The sequence below is a fragment of the Cyprinodon variegatus genome, unplaced genomic scaffold, assembly GCF_000732505.1.
Source record: "Cyprinodon variegatus isolate N-32 unplaced genomic scaffold, C_variegatus-1.0 Scaffold686, whole genome shotgun sequence".
NCBI lineage: Eukaryota > Metazoa > Chordata > Actinopteri > Cyprinodontiformes > Cyprinodontidae > Cyprinodon > Cyprinodon variegatus.
In genome coordinates, this window is record NW_015151139.1 from 217282 (window position 1) to 234038 (window position 16757).

At 37.1% G+C, this 16757-nt stretch overlaps 1 protein-coding gene across 1 annotated transcript; it reads right to left on the reverse strand.

Annotated features, from left to right (window-relative positions):
- Positions 1-1272: 1272 nt before the first annotated feature.
- LOC107097333 (cyclic nucleotide-gated channel cone photoreceptor subunit alpha-like) lies at positions 1273-10435 on the reverse strand. Its single transcript, XM_015394452.1, has 8 exons — positions 10329-10435; positions 10128-10217; positions 6537-6707; positions 4206-4259; positions 3422-3616; positions 3225-3326; positions 3031-3137; positions 1273-2943 (listed from the first exon to the last, which is right to left on the reverse strand). Exons 1-8 carry the CDS (start codon positions 10427-10429, stop codon positions 1547-1549), a joined length of 2217 nt encoding a protein of 738 aa, XP_015249938.1. The 5' UTR covers positions 10430-10435; the 3' UTR covers positions 1273-1546.
- Between the last annotated feature and the right edge of the window lie 6322 nt (positions 10436-16757).

The following is a 16757-nucleotide window of genomic DNA, read 5'->3' on the forward strand; positions in this document are numbered from 1 at the left end:
TGCTTAATCTCATTTTACCCTTCACTCATCTCATCACCCTAGAAGTGGATCTAATTGGTGACATCATAACCTACTTTCTGATCAATTCAGCTTCTATCTATTTGGCCGCATAGGGGCACATATTAAGCATTTAACATCCCTAGATTGTCAATTCAAGGTTAGAAAGGGTAAAGAAATAGAACAAAACAAAGGAAGGTTTCTGAGAAACTGAATAATTTTTTCTGATTTTCTTTAACTATTTGGATTTCTATACCAGAAAAACCAAATAATAACCTCATAAATACACGGTGCCGCACAGGAGAGCGAGATTCAGCAGTAGATTAACACCTCAGCAGCACATTTTACACTTTTATTGACCATTTCTAAGACTCAGACAGATGGTTGAAAGAAGACACTGAAAGGATAGGAATGATCATTGTTTTAGAAGTCTTCAGAAAAGACTGAGCAAATGTCCTGCTGCCTCCAATTTAAATCTGATTTTGTTTGCAATGAAATAGAGGACTTGGAAATTGCTTGTGCAAGATTGGATGTTAGACAAAAATTGTTTCATTCCCCAATGTATGCAACCATGCAGCATGTTTGTTTTATGCCAACATAAGAGGCAGGATAGGAGCCAATGTGTCAACTATGTATCTAGAAGATCTGTGAAGCCAGTGGAACATAAACGCACACAAATAAAAATCTTAAAATTTGTTTCTCACCCAGAAGGTTATGCAATAATTAATGGTATACCTCCATAATTGGAAAATACTCATTTTATATAATCAGACACTTTAATAATCCCCGAGGGAAATCACAGCAAATAAGGCCATATAAGGAGCTCTAGTTTTATAAGTTCTGGCCTCCCTCCATGTTTTTTTTTAATTTAAAATGGTACTAGATTGAACTTTGCTGGTGTTGATAGAGACTAGAATCATAAAATAAGAACATCTATTTGGATTCTTAAGGAAATTCTGTTAATAAATATCTTTTTACTATCCCATTAAACATTGCTTTTAGTCTACAATCACAGTATTAAGGAGCAAGGATTTTTCTGTGGATTGAAAAATACTTCAGCTGAAATTAGTTAAATATTATGTCTGTTTTCAACCATATATTGACAAAGTAATTATTTTGAACATTTTATTTGCATATAGCATTCATAATTGTAAGAGTATGCTGACAGTGACATAGAAATAACACTGGCTTTTTAAGTTGTAGACATTTTAATCAATAAATTGTAAGTGCAGAATGAGAAATATAGTCAACAGAGAGCAACACATTAACCTGAACAATCTGAATTATTATCAGAAAAATAAGTCATCATTCTAAGGCTATAAAAAGCCAATTTTTGGCATTAAACAAGTGCTTCTGCTCAATGATCTCAATCTGTTTTAAGACAAGACAAAAGTAGCAGTTAGTCAGAAAGCATGATGATCCCCTGCATACACTGTACACAATTTGACACATTATGATGACAACAGACAAGATATATAAACAGTTAAAAATGTGGGCATTTATATGAAATAAAAGAAAGTCACTTTTATAGTTCTTTGTTTATGTTTTCTCACTGGACTTTTTTGTCTTTGTCAGCAACCACTTCAGAAAGGTCCTCAGGTTGTATGGATTTCACCTTTTCCTCCATTTTGGAGACCCTCTGCTTCAGCCGCGCCTGCGTGGAGGTAAACTCTGCCAACAGCTGAGCAAACTTGGTCTGCATCACATCAAGGTTGCCCTGCAGTTTTACAATCTTCTCGTCCAAGTCTTTGGGGTCAGCACCCGCATTCGCAACCGCCTCATCTATTAGGTTGTCTTTCATCAGGATGGCTTTTCCCTTTTCTTCCAAAGCTTTCTTAGCATCTGGATACTCGGTGAGAGCCTCCATCAAGTCGTCCTTAGAGAGGGCAAAGAGATCAGAGTATCCTACGCTTCGGATATTTGCTGTTCGTCTGTTGCCTGCTTTACTGCCCTTGATTCCTAAGATACTGATTTCTCCAAAGTAGGCTCCGTCGCTGAGCACCACGAACTGAGTGACGCCATCGTCAGCCACCACTGCCAGCTTCCCTTCCTTTATGATGTACATCTCTCTGCCGATATCTCCTTTCTTACAGATGTAATCTCCAGGACTGAACACCTGTGGCTGCAGCTTGAGCACCAGTTCGATCAACAGACCCGCCTCGCAGTCCTGGAAAATTCGGACTTTCTTTAGTGTATCCAGGTGGACATTGATGGCAATCTCAGCCTTAAGCTTGTCTGGGAGTGTTTTTAAAACTTCTTTCTCATCACAGGTCTTCTTCTCGGTCCAAAGATAGTCGAACCACTTGATGACTCTAGCCTCCAGGTCTTTGGTGACCTTTCGAAATTGCATGTACTGCTTTATAGAGTCAATCTTTGCCTGAAACTCTGCGCGAGAGGCATTCATATTGGAGATCATGGCACCAACGTTACCGACAATACTAGCAAAAATGAGCACACCAGTGAGGAAGTCCCCAATGACAAAGAGGAACTCAACATCTCTTACTGGTGCTGGTGTCTCTCCAATGGTGGTGAGGGTAAGCGTAGACCAGTATAGGGAGTAGATGTACTTCCGTGCCAGTCGACCATGCTCTGGGTGGCTGATATTGGGATAGACCCATGTGTCAGTTCCAAAACCAATGCTTTTAGAAATGGAATAGAAAATGCAAGCATTCCAGTGGATAATGATGAGGATGTAAAGCACTAGATTGCTGATTCGAAACATGTTCGGGAAGCTGGTTCTTGTCTCGGTACGCTCAAAGAACTCAAAGAGCCTCTGGATTTTGCAAAGACGGTTGAAACGGAACTCCGGATTATCAAATCCATATTTCAGAAACAGCAGGTCTGTGGGTATCATCGATATCATATCGTACTTAAACTGAGATGTCGTTCTGTATTTCGCTCTTAGTTTTTTGGCATCTTTTACCAGCAGGCCTTGCTCAAGGTAACCTACGAGAAAGAAGAGGGAGGTCAAAACTCACAGATCAAAAAATACCAAATCTGTTTCTTTCATTTGGAAATTTTAATTATTCTGACCTGTTCTTGACCTGACAAACGTGTCCATGAAGTAGATGATGTCTGAGGTATAGTCCAATACAATCCAGAGTTTGGTATAAGAATTTTGGAGCTCATTAAAGGAGGCCCTAAAAAAAAAAAGGGAAACTTTTCAGAAGAAACCAGAAGACAATACAATAATTGATTATATATTATTAATGATATTAAGAATATACCTTGTTACAATCATGATAAGGTTATAAAATACGGGGCCCGCAATGACACTCAGCCATCTGTAGTACTGGTCCGCTGATGGATCCATAATCCATATTTCTTTTCTGAAAACAACCCAGTACATTGTAATACATAGAAAAACATTTTTCTATTTCAGGTTAAAACAGCATCTATCACCAGTACCTAATGTAATACTTACGGAGGTTCCTCTTTCTTTTTATCATCTTTCTTATCATCTTTTTTCTCATCTTTCTTTTCTTCTTTCTTTTCATCTTTCTTCTCATCTTTTTTCTCATCCTTATTTTCTTCCTTCTTGTCTCCGTCCTTTTCCTCTTTTTTCTCCTCCTCTTTCTTCTCATCTTTCTTAATCTCATCTTTTTTGTCCTCTTTTTTGCTAAAGATCACAAGATTAATTTAAATGATTTTAGGAAATGGACTCAGGGTGGGGGTGGAGGGGTTGTTAATGATGGCACTCAAGCTACTAGTCTACATAAGGTGGAGGAACTTTGGGAATACTCTAATAGGAATCCTTTTTTTGTTGGAAAGTCTGTTGCAGATCATACATCTTCCCAGCAGATGGAAGAGGATACATACAATCCTTATGGTGCTTAATTTCTAGTCGGGTTTAAATTTGCAAACCTATATCCTCACTTGCAACAAAAAAGTAAGACGTTTAGGGGATAGTATCATTGTCATCATAACTTTTATCATTATGATTATATCTATCTATCTATCTATCTATCTATCTATCTATCTATCTATCTATATATATATATATATATATATATATAGATATATATATATATCCCTAATGCAGGTAAAAGTAAAAGAAGGAAAGGAAATATAATTTTAAAGGTTTACACTATTCACTAACACACAACGGTAACTAAAAGGCAGGAAGCTGCATCTGCTATTATGAATGAATTCTGATCAATATATCTAAGGAAATCTACAGCTACTTCTGAAAATTTGTGCGCACTTACTCATCTGTGTTGTTGCAGTTATTTGTGTTGTAAGCAGCAAGGGGCCACTTAAGACTTTAGAAGTGAAAAAAAAGAGAGAAATGTCCTGTCATACTTTACAAGGGTATATTTCCTAATACCTAAATACAAATACCAAAATACAATTATTGTTTATCTAGAAAGATGAAAAAGAGATCATACCTGTCACTTAAAAAAATTAACAATAAGTTTTCTTCTTATTTAAATAGCACTCTATTTTGCCTTTATTTTACAGAGCACAGTTAAGATTTCCAAAAAAAACATATAGTATACCTCGAATGACTGTGTGTACTAGTATATACATAGAACATATTTCTTCTTCTAAACCCACTTTCTGCTTGATTAAAAAAGTCATTCATTTAAATTCTATTCTGACCCTGTCCAGACAGACAAGAGGGTACTGCTGGAAAAGGCCATCTTGAATTAGAGGACTCTCAAGCTCTTTACACTGCATTCACCTATATGCTTCCCCCAAACACCAGATGTCATTTAGACGTTAGTTTTTAGGCTAAATCTGGTCGGTCCGTCATAGTCTTGATTTAGTCCAATAATCATCGTTAAAAATTGGGCTGATTTTGTTCCACTTTAATCCAATGACAGACGTTGAAAGATGTTTAAAACTAGTTTTCAACGTCTTTTTAACAATCTGAAAATTACAGCTTTTCACTTTTCAGCCAAATGTTTGGGAAAAAATCATGTCATCTTTATAATGTGTTTTCATGCAGTTTTTTGCTCGGTGGAATATACATTCACACACTGATGGGGGCAAGCCATACTGGGGCCACAGCTTAAGTTACTTAAGTAGAAATATAGATATTGCATTTTAAAAACACTCTGGTAAAAGTTGAAGTATCAACTTGACCTCTTTACTAAAGTAAAGGTGTCCGTCCGATCTTTTAAAAATTTTTTCATCTTTTCCTGAATCCCACATTGTAGCATGGCATAGACAATTCACGTTTGCAGTTTGAAGAACACCTGCTTGATTCTGATGATTTCCTTTAGCTAACCAATGAGTGTTTGCGTTATATGACTCGTCCAATTACACTAGTTTTCACTAGATATGGATGGAGCCAATGATCTGCATTGGATGGTGCACATGACGTAAAATACATATTTATAAACATTACACCGAAGCCAAGAGTAACGAGCAACGTTTGTTTTAAAAATGTAAGGAATAGACTGTACAGATACTTGTGTGAAAATGTAATGACTAGAAGTCAGTAGGAAACAAAATAGTAATGAAGTAAAGTATAGATACCTAAAAAGTGTACTTAAGTACAGATTTGAAGTTTTTAGACTGCATTAAGAAGAAAAAGAAAAGGAGCAAAAAATATTTTCCTCAAAAATATCAAAACTAGTGTAGCTGGGAGCTTTTGCTAACATTTTGTTCTTAGCAATAGTGGACTTATAAGGTTTGGAGTTTTCTCACGTCAAAAGATTTAATTGATACAATGGGTCTGGTGTTTTTTACTTTACTAAAGGAAAAGTCAGATCATATTCAGAATTCAAACTTCTGAAAGTGTTTTATATATGAATTTATTACATACTGTTCAATAAATGATAAGTGTTTATAAATTATGAGTAATTTATTATTTCAACGTGCTTTACTGGAGGCATCCACGTTTGGCAAAGATCACTACTGCCACCTACCGGTTTATGATGTCACGGTGCGATATCGGCTGTTGAGCAAGTCCCAGTGCTGTATCTGGTGTTTGTCACAACAAGCTATTATCCAAGTCATCTTGAAAACATTCTTCTGCGAAATGTTGGCTACATATGGTGGGTTTTTTCTCTGGCGAGAAGTTCGATAGCAAATCCTCCCTCATCAAGTTTGCAGTCCAACAAGGAACCCGTGGTGGATTATGAATTGCACAACTGCCATGCAAGTGGGAATTGCCAGTTTAACTATAGCTCTTGAAAATTTCAATGGTGAAGTCCTCTGAAAATATGAAATAATTGTTGTTGATTGCAGATGTGTCTAGTAGTCACCATTGATTTTGGTGGTAAAACGGGGAGAATGGCGCTACGCTTACGGCACCGTGACGTCACTGCCGGAAGATGTCAGGAGTGAGGCGTTATTAGATTTGGGTAAAAATGGCCGCTCCCAGACTCAGTGATCGCGACGAAAACTATTATTTTTATTTTTGTTACTTATTAACACTAAATTCATTAAATCAGCGTGAACGTATCAGTTTTAGGTAACAATAATCCATTGATCATTCCTTGCTGACCTGACTTTTCCTTTAAAACTGAACATAAGACCCTACACCTCACTGTCACTGATGGTGACTAATAAAACAGCACCATACTTACTTTTTATTTCTTTGTGTTTCATTATGACCAACACACTGGGGGATGTCTCCACTGGCTGTGTGTTTAAGTGTCGGGCCTCTGATGCGCTCCAGGAAAGAGTCTTTCCTCTCCTCCACAGGGTTCATCCTGGGAGAAACCCAGTTCCGCAGCATAAGGAAGAGGTAAGACAGCCTAAAAGGTCAGCAGGAGGTGAAACACTTCAAAGTGACATCAATCTACTCCAGGAATGGATTAGTTATCAAGCTGCCTTAGAGTTAGTGCAAAATCTTATGCATTTAACTAAAATTAATGAAAATATTACTGAAGTAAATATCCTCAATCTTTATATAATAAATAGTTTGACCAAGTTGAAAGCATGTATTGCATACAGAATATCTCCAAATGACTTGAATTTATTCATATTCATAGTATTTACATAAACTCCATCCGTGCATATGTTGAATATCCACTGAGTTCTTTTTTTATTATATGTAGTCATGATAGTATTTGTAATTTCTGAGCCCCAATAAATAGATAAATTAAATTAGCATGTCCCGTGGACTTTAAAAACAGCTCAACCACATTTACAGTCCTTTACATGGATGTATTTTCACCTTTGACTTGTTAGCTGCACTTCCACATTGAAATGCACAGCAGTGCTGTTTTTCATTATAAATTCACTCACTTGAAGAGAAAAATTGGAATGTTGCAACCATAGACTTGATTTAGTAGTACAAAAAATAATGGTAAAAATCACTGCTAAAGGCGTTTGACTCAGTTTTTGGTACACATGGAAACCTCCATTTTGGAAAAACCCGACCAAAGAAATAACTGAGACACAGAGGTGGGTTAAACTAGCGTTGCACCGATACTGATACCAGTATCAGGTGGGGCCCCGATCCAGCACTAAAATGCTGGTATCGGTGTGGGTGAGTACCAACAAATATGGCACCGATACCATTTTGAGAGCCAAATGTTTAGTCAACTATTATCACCCATTCCAGGTAGGCAATAAAAAGTTCTACTGGATTCACTTTGTATTAGTCTTTTTCCTGCTTCACAAAGGTAGGCAGCAGCTTGACAAAGCCATGATGGCAATTATTTTACATCCAGGTAGTATGCAGTTCTCCATATACGCACACAATTTCAAACAGATGGTATCGGCCAATTCTGCACAGCCAGGCATCAGGTATCGGGGCCAAAAAATTTTGTAGTAACTACATACTCAGTTTTTTTTACTAGGGTAACTTTTAGAATAAGAAGTACTTTTAGGAGTAGCTTACTCTACTTTTTATTTTTACTTAAGTAATATTCTTATAAGAGTATCACTACTCTTATACTAAAATTTCTGTTTCCCTAACGATTAACTTCTGCCATTCTGAGATCTGGTCAAAATACAGCAAACATTAGGTACTGTTCCCTCTATAAGGATTAGTTTTATTAAGTTTTCAATAATTCCATGTTGAAGAACCTGATTTGGAAAAGTCTGTCTTTTGTGCGAATATGTTATTTTGTAAGCCTTTTTTTTTTATGCTTTGAAACACCATCAATCTCTGTCTGATTAGATCATTAAAAGCATGATATTAGATTCTATCTTAATCAACAGATTCAATCGTATGCATACCTACTATAAACGTATTTACAGTTTTCTATTTGAATGCAAAAAAAGTGATCAAATAAATTATGCAGTAAGACCTGTAAGATCATTATTATACTTTTTGTTCCAATTTCAAAAATACTGTGGAAAATATAACCTGTAGGGCAATAAGAAACATTCAAAATAACTGAAATAGATAAAAGAATTACATGAAATCTCACTAAATCAAAAATCTGTTTTAAAAAATCTCCTGTTAATTCCCTTTTACATATATTGACTTATGAGAACTGATTTTACTTCTAGGAGCATAAAATGATAAAAAAACAAAACAAAACAAAAGGAATAAAAGCATTCATTCAGGCCTCTGAGCTGCAAGGCTAAGGGAGAGGAGATGTTTATCCTATTAGGGAGTGTTTGGGATAGAAATAATCATTGTCTCATAACAACTCATAATTACATACCGTAATTACTGTTTCTCAGACATTTTAATGTTTTCTCAAACTGTCTAATTGTTTTAATTTATGGTATTTTGTAGAAGTTTTGCTAAAGACCCACCCTCTTCACTTAACAAAAAGCACATACACAACCCTGTACCCCCTACCGAGAGGGAACATCTATTAAACGCGTGCGAGAGCGTGAACAAGCCAATTTCTCTTAGTTCTACCTGCAGTGATGTTAAATGGATTTCTCCAAATACTATGCCAAACTTTACCTGTCGGGTAAAAACTTTCCAAGCGACGCATCAATGGGAAGCCGGACCTGTGCTTTCAGTGTACGCCATGGCGTGAAAGAATCTCCCTTTTTCTCTCTTCCGAGGCCTTTCTCTTCTTCTCATACACTTCACAGACACTTTTTGTCTTACAATCACTATATAGAGCGGGGAATATATAGTGGACTTTATAGCGAACTCAGTTAACTGACCAATGATCACTACTGCTCCCCATTGGTCACGTAACTCCTCCTCCTCCGTGCGATGCCCATGCCATCTTTGTTATTAGTTGTCGCTGTGACAGCAAATCCCATCATGCTTTGCACGGAAGGCATTCTGGGATATATCTGCTTCTTCTGAGGCTTTTCTTTTCTTCTAATACACCTCTAAGACACTTTTTCTCAAATTACCCTCTGGCCTTTTCTAAGAACCACAGTGAGAAAGATAAACTTCAATGACTGGCTGAAACTGTAGCTCACATAAAAAACACAAAAAAACGCCTGAAAGTGAACAAGAGCAGAAAATATAGCTGCCAAGGGGTGAGCAAGTAGGAAGGCAGTACTTAAACATATCACCAAAATGATTGACAATTAGGAGGACCACTTATTTAGATGATCCACCCGGAAAAAGAACATCTTCCACTAAACCTTTAACTTTGCGCTGACAACCTTCACAGCCTAACCAGAACAGGGCAGAACGTTGAGCTATTAGGACTCCTAAGAATGTTTTGTTCTCTCTTTGCAAAGAAGGTTAATAAAATGTCAACTTTAGTGAATAACCATCTATCTCCTTTATTTAACCAAATTGCATGGCTGAATAACTTTTTCCCACTATATGCGCATCAAAATCAGTTATGCGATGAAATATCTTTCATGTTCTAACATAGTGGAAACCATTTTTTTTTCATGTTTAAAAAATGATTTCTACATAATGATGTAAAAATGAAAAATTTTATTGTCAACTTTTTTCGCTACTATAGTATAGATGCTTACTTTAGTTATTTCTTACGCATCAAATTTTTCACTCTGTGTTAAATTCTGGGGTATATCTGAAATAACTACAGCACAGAACCGACCTAAAACTCTTGGCTTACATTCCTGTCATTCAAATATGTATTTAATTTCTCATGGGTCCATCATTAATCTGAATCAAAGGAGCTGAGTCTGTAGATTTGATGTAATGAGTCCCTAGTATTATAAATCTGTAGCTAAAAACTCAAGTAAGACTTTTTTTTTGTATCTCTCTAGATGCACAGCATACTTAAAGATAATTAGGATCTAAGATGTGAGAGCATGTAGAAATTCACCTGGTCACTACCCTGGAACGTCTGTGTGTTCCTCTATGGGACGTAGAAGACAAGGTTCTCTCAGGGCTGTCTTCACAAGCAGAGTGAGTCCTAAATGACAGCATGTAAGGAGAGAGAAATTACTCCGATGACGTTCTTCAATATCTGAATGATTCCTGAATTAACTATTCCCTAATTCTGCTTTTTAACCAGGTTTCAGACCTGCTGTCCCCATTTTCCATGGCATCAAGCTCATCGTCGGATGTGTTTGTTGACAGCCGTTTTCTCCCTGAAAAAGACGTTTCACTCCAGACTTTTGCCATCTTGTTGTATCCGCCTGTGCGGGCCTGCAGAACAAAAACACAGGGTCAGACTGAAACATCGTTATGATTAATAAAAAGGTGTTAATGTGTTGACTGGGCCCCGACTTCCACCTAAAAATACACCCTGCTTATGTGCCTGAACGCCAAACAGGATCAGCGCCGTCTTTTAGAGAATCCCCCCAGCTGGCTTTTAAAATAAGCTATGGCTTACAGGTAGAATGCAGTTGCTGTGTTTAGCTGTGTATACAGCTGGTTAAGTCTATTAGAGCGCAGCTTAGAGCACAAGTACAACAGTAAGTGGCTGAGAGCTGCGACAGTCTGCAGAAACAGTCTGATCAGCATCAGAAAAGCCTTGATCTTTTTCTCTCTACGTATCAAACAGAAGATACATATATTCAAATGTACTATAATTATAAAGATTTCATTGTCATTATATTCTCTTTTTTGTGAAGTTGCATTTTCTTCTCCATGTCCCGATAATGATTCACTGATCTCTGGGTAAGACCAGTGGTTGTAACACGTGCAGTCATGTAGATTAGAGCTAATACGAAGGAGTTAAGCTACCCCCACCAAATTCAATCACACTGAGAGCATTGCCAAGATGCTAAGTGTTTGAAGGGTGACGAGGGGTGAATTCAGCTGTGGCTGTGCTGTGAATATGAGCTGCATCATTACCTTGAAGCTAAGCAGCAACCTTGCACATTTAAAAAATGTTAGTCAGCATCAGTTTGTTTGAACAAGCATGATGTAAATAGAGGAAAATCAAAGTTAGTGTTTCAAAGGGTCTTTGTCAAGGTTAGCATCCTCAGCTCTAGTGTGATTTCCTGTTAAAAAGTTTAAATTTACAGATTTTTTTGACAGATTTTTCACTTTTTTGCAAAATTTGAAGACTGTGAATAATAAAACATAGAAAGAAGGCTTTGCTGCACAGAAGGATGCACTTCCTTTTTTTTCCTTTCTTTTAAAAACATGAGGGCACCTTTAAAACTGAGGCAGGTCATATTATTACCCTATTCTACAGGACATAATCTCTGTATCATTTGCCTGAAAGAAAATGCAGAATTGATGTATTTCTGTTATAAAATAAACTAATATGATGTCTCTTTACAGTAAAAGTATCATGAAGTTTATACTTCTTGGTTCCAACTGCAAAAATAATGTACAAAAATAGCTTTTAGGGTGACAACAAACAAATAGAATAACTTTAATAAATAAAACTAGTAAATTATACTGTACAAAACAGACATAATTAAAATCAGACACTTATTCAAATGTGTATTTCTAAACGATTTAAAGGTATCATGCAGCAAAGCTCTTTAAAAAATGTATTTTGATATTTATATAAAATATTTAGTTGAGGTTTTTATAAAGGCAAAAGGGATGGATGATGGTGGAAAAGTTTTTTTGTGAATAGCACTGTTAAGAATGCAATAAGTTCTAAGTAAACAAGGCACATATTCTAGCTATTAATATTTAATTTTAGGGTAAAAAAATACATACACACTATAAACCTATAACTCACTTGTTTGAAGCTTTCTCACTCTGATATTCTCAAGTCGACCTCAGCAGTAATCCTCTGATTTCTTTGATTTATTTCCATTTTCACAAATAAAACTGGAACCTTTGAGAGTCAGTTTTGTTAATTGTTTTCAGTTGATCCAGCAAGATATTCCAGTAGAGTAGTCCCAGGTGCAAAGTCAGCACAAAAATAACTGAAGGCTGTCCATAATTAGATCCAGGAGCTCTGCTGCATGAGGTCCGTGTTGACTGAGCTCACAACTCAAAGGAACAGATAAAGGGGGTGGAGTCCTGACAGACGCTGCACCTGCTATAATCAAGTCCATCTCTGAAACAGGTTAGAAAAATATATCAGGTCTGTTTCTAAATGTCATGGTTTACATGGTATATAGATTAAAAAAGTAGTGACAGCCTAAAAATATAACCATAAGAAGAATATAATTGTTATTCTTTACAGTTTTCTCTGTCCATCCATTTTCTTTCTATCATTCCATCAGGGTTGCAGTGCGGACGTTGCCTATCTGCGGCAGTCTATGGACGAGAGGCGGGATTCACCCTGCACAGGTCGCCAGTGTGTTGCAGGGGGCGAGACACAACACGAAGACACACAACCATGCACACACACACTCACACCTAAGGACAATTAAAGAAGCCAATTAACCTAACAGTCATGTTTTTTGGTCTATGGGAGGAAGCCAGAGTACCCAGAGAGAACCCACGCATGCACAGGGAGAACATGCTAACTCCATGCAGAAAGCTGGGAATCGAACCCAGAACCTTCTTGCTGCAAACTGCTCCACCATGCAGCCCCTCCAGGTTCCTTTGAATATATTCAACAAACATACAAAAAAGCTTAATAATAAGATACGAAATTATATCTAAATTATAGCTATCAAATGTAAACAACACCTCCAGCCATGGGAATGCTTTTTAGTCCATTTAGTATTATATAAAACTTTTCAGTACTGATTTCAATCACTTTGTTTTTAAGTGTTTAGTTACTATTTTTGGGAGCATGTATGTATGCATACCGGTATCTCTGAAGGGGAAGGTCTCCTAACACTATTTGACCTAAGCTTTTGCTATAAACAAATGTTCATTTTGTGGCATAATTGTTAGGAGATAATTGTGATTATCAGTGCTACATATAAGTTTATGTTAAAGGTTTTCTGGCAGCTTTGCTGTTAGGATATTTTTCAGGAACATCAATAACACATTGAGTAATCCATCCTGTACTGGTAGCAGGACTTTGGTGTTTGTCGCATAATTAGCAGCTCGATGGTCGTATGGTCTGTAACCACTTTGACTCCAAAAACTGCAGCATTTAATTGATGACTGGTCAACCAGTACTCGATATGACGGGGGATGGTATCCCCTTTCTTTAAAAAAAATCTTAAAAATTACCCCCTTCTTAAGTGATCATAACCAATTACCATCCATCCCCTGTGACATATTATTACCGAATGTGTAAAATTTATATTATATATTAACAGTAAAGGCAATAATATTGCCCTTTCAACATTTGGTGGTTTGTGGGCTTATGAGTATCCTGAGCAAAATAAATGAAATCAAAGAAGTGTCCTACCATGACTATGAAGCTGATCACAGTGGGAATTTAGTCCCTAACTATGTAGGAGCAGTGATAGCCATGCCAGTCCAGGGACTGACTGCAGTTCTACTGTGAGGTGCCTCAGTCAAGGTCAATGACCAGCGTACATGACATGAAACAACTATACCATGCATATTGCTTTAGGTTAATATATTATATGAATTAGGCTATGTATGCTTCCAAAAAAAATAAAAAATAAAGTCCATCATCCCCCTTCTTCTTTTTTTTTAAAAACTAGACTACTGTGGTCAACAGTCTAAATTTGACAGCACCAGAACATGTGTCTTTTTTAATGTCAGGTCTATCCATCATACATCTTCCTTATGATAAATAGACCCTGTCCAAGTGAATGACAGTGTGAGGCCAAGATATTTGTCGTATTTCTCTTGTAATTGATATTTCTTTTTAAAACTAGGGCCTTGAAACAATGTTTAAAAGCTTTAAATATTTGTTTTTTGCGTTTGAAATCTCAACTTTGAATAGGCAATTCTTTTTTTAGAGTTTTTTTAGGTTCTAGTTGCCTTTATTTCACTACCTTTTTTAGTATGCAGACAGAAAAGTGGGTTAGCAGAGAGGAGAAAGACATTCGGAAAAGGTCAGCAGGGCCAGGACTCAAACTTGCAAACTTGTGACTTCCTCACAGAATACACTGAAGTCTGTGATTTGTTTCTAACATTTGAGAACATTTACAGAGTACAAACATTTATCCAAGCATTATACTTGAATTCTTTCAATTATCAGCTTGCAAAACCTTTCTACTATGTTTTGATCTTGCCCGTACATGCTTAACTCTTTAAGAGCTACAGCTCCTGCAAGATTTAGATGCATCCCTGCTCTAACACAGCTGAATCAAATGAATGGCTTGTTACCAGCCCTTTGCAAAAAATGGTGGTATGCTGAAAAAGGTAATTCAGTCATTAGTTATATTATATACAGTTACCGGTATATTTTCATCTCAACAACCTAGACAGCAGCTTGATCTGAAAACTGCTTATCAGTAAGGTATCATAAGCAAAGCAGTCAGCACCTGACTTACTTCCTACCTCCTTTACTGCTTGCAGTAAAGGAGGTAGGAAGAGGAGGCCAGATCTTTCCAATAATTGTTTTTAGCATAGGGACCCCTTGACTGGTCTGGTCCTTAAGACATGTAGGCACAACCCACCACACAGTGTTTAAAACATATATATTAGTACTTCACATGTACGCTGTATGACTCATGCTAATGTACAGACTTTCATATGTTTTGGAGAGCTTCAGACAGTCACTATATTTGTGTAACCTGCCTTTTCTTCTGGCAGGTTCGCATCTTTTTCTGTCTCAGTCGTTGTGTCCTTGAGCTTTACTACCTTGAGCAAAGTAGTAAAGCAAACAAAACACTAAACCAGCAACCTAAATTAATGGTACCTCACCTAACAGTTCAACTTTAACAGTTAAAGGTGGTTCTGAATAAATTGCTTTGTATCTTTGATTTTAAGATTTCAGGGTTTCAGCAATTTTACAGTCTTCAGAGCATAGGAACTAAATGCTGCTTCTCCATGTTAGGTTCTAGTTCTGGGTGGGCAGACTAGGCTGGAACTAGAAGACCTGAGGGGCCTGGGAGGTTCATACACTGACAACAAATCTGTTATGTTGGTTTAGATCCATTCAGTGATTTATAGACTAACAGAAGGATTTTAAAGACTTAGACTCAACTTTAGTTAACCCTTGGGATTACTTCCAAATTCGGGTTCCAGTGCTTACAAAGAGTATTAAGAGTTAAAGCATGATGCCATTAAAGATAAAAAATACAACAGACAGTATAGAGAGTATACAGTATATAGTACCAAAAAAAGCTATTAAAAGTTGTTATGTCCTAGAATCTGTTTCCTTTAGATATAAAATTATCTGTACAGTAGAGAGCTAAGGAAAGACTACACAGTAGTTGACCTGGATTATTGCACTTGCACTTCAGAAATGTACTTACCATATAAATAAGTCAAAATGACACAGATTACACAGTAGTTGGCATGTGTTATTGCACAGTGAGAGAGAAGAATATTGCCATGAGTGACAATAGGTAATATTTTGCACAAGATGTCCAAGGAGGGAGTTGCCAATCCTTGTCCTCCTCTTGACCCTTGTACACCTTGATGGCTTGATGAACAAAGGAATGTATTGGTCGGCATTTGGGGAGGAGTAATCTCCCACTGATCAGGCTCCTATGGGTGGCGAGGACAGTGTGCAGAAGTTGGCTGGCATTGTCCATAATGTCCAGCAGTGTCTCTACCACCGTCTTCAGAGAGTCCAGCTTTTGGCCAATCACAGAGCCAGCTCGCCTGACCAGTTTTTCCAGTCTGTTCTCTGAAACTACGGGGAGCCATTGGAAGGAATTCAGAACCGGGCTGAGGTGTTCTACTTTCTTAGTTCTGGTGAGAATGCGGGCAGCAGTGCTTTGGATCAGCTGCAGCTGTCTGATGGACTTTTAAGGCAAACCTGTGAAGACATTGTTGCAGTAATCAATTCTACTGAAGATAAATGCATGAGTTTTTCTAGATCCTGTTCAGACATTAGTCCTTTAATGCTGGAGATGTCCATCAGGTGAGAAAAGGTAGACCTGGTAACTGCCTTTACATTCCACCTGAAGGTTCAGGCTTATAAAATATGTACTTCCAGTTTTTTTCTATGAAGAGATTCCAGTTGGCGCTAGCCTAAAACTTGGCTGAAATTATAAACCATTTAAATGAATGGATATATAAACCGACTTAATCAGGTATTTCACATTTATTGTAATAATATTCATGGTAAATCAGAAAGGAAAAAACAGCCCCAGTCACATTATAGCACCTCAGCACCATCGTGCAACCCAACCACCTGTTGCTCATCGGCCAAGGCATAAGGTTAAAGAGAAATCCCTTGGCAATATACGGCGCTGTGAAGCTAATCCCAGATTAGTCCTGAGTTCCTATTTCAGCCAGCTTATGCCCCCTCGCTTAAAGCAATAGATCATTTTCCCTTTTGTGTTAATATTGAATAAAGTACGCTCAGATACCCATTTTACTTTTCTCTGTGGTTTCAGCTATGTATTAATGTCCTGGGATGTTGAGAAACACCATGAAAAGAATTTGTGTATCCTTTATTTAGATTCAAGAGTTTTAACTATTTTGCATCTACAACTATCTCAAAATCCAGGAAATATGGACTGCAGCATAGATTTTTAGATAA

Bases quoted from the DNA above. Each gene is read 5' to 3' on its own strand.
- LOC107097333 (XM_015394452.1), bottom strand. From the start codon at position 10,429: ATGGCAAAAGTCTGGAGTGAAACGTCTTTTTCAGGGAGAAAACGGCTG. The intron at 10,218-10,328 runs GTCTGAAACCTG...GCTGTCATTTAG, and splicing joins ATGGAAAATGGGGACAGCAG to GACTCACTCTGCTTGTGAAG. The intron at 6,708-10,127 runs GTGAATTTCTAC...CTGACCTTTTAG, and splicing joins CGTTCCAGGGTAGTGACCAG to GCTGTCTTACCTCTTCCTTA.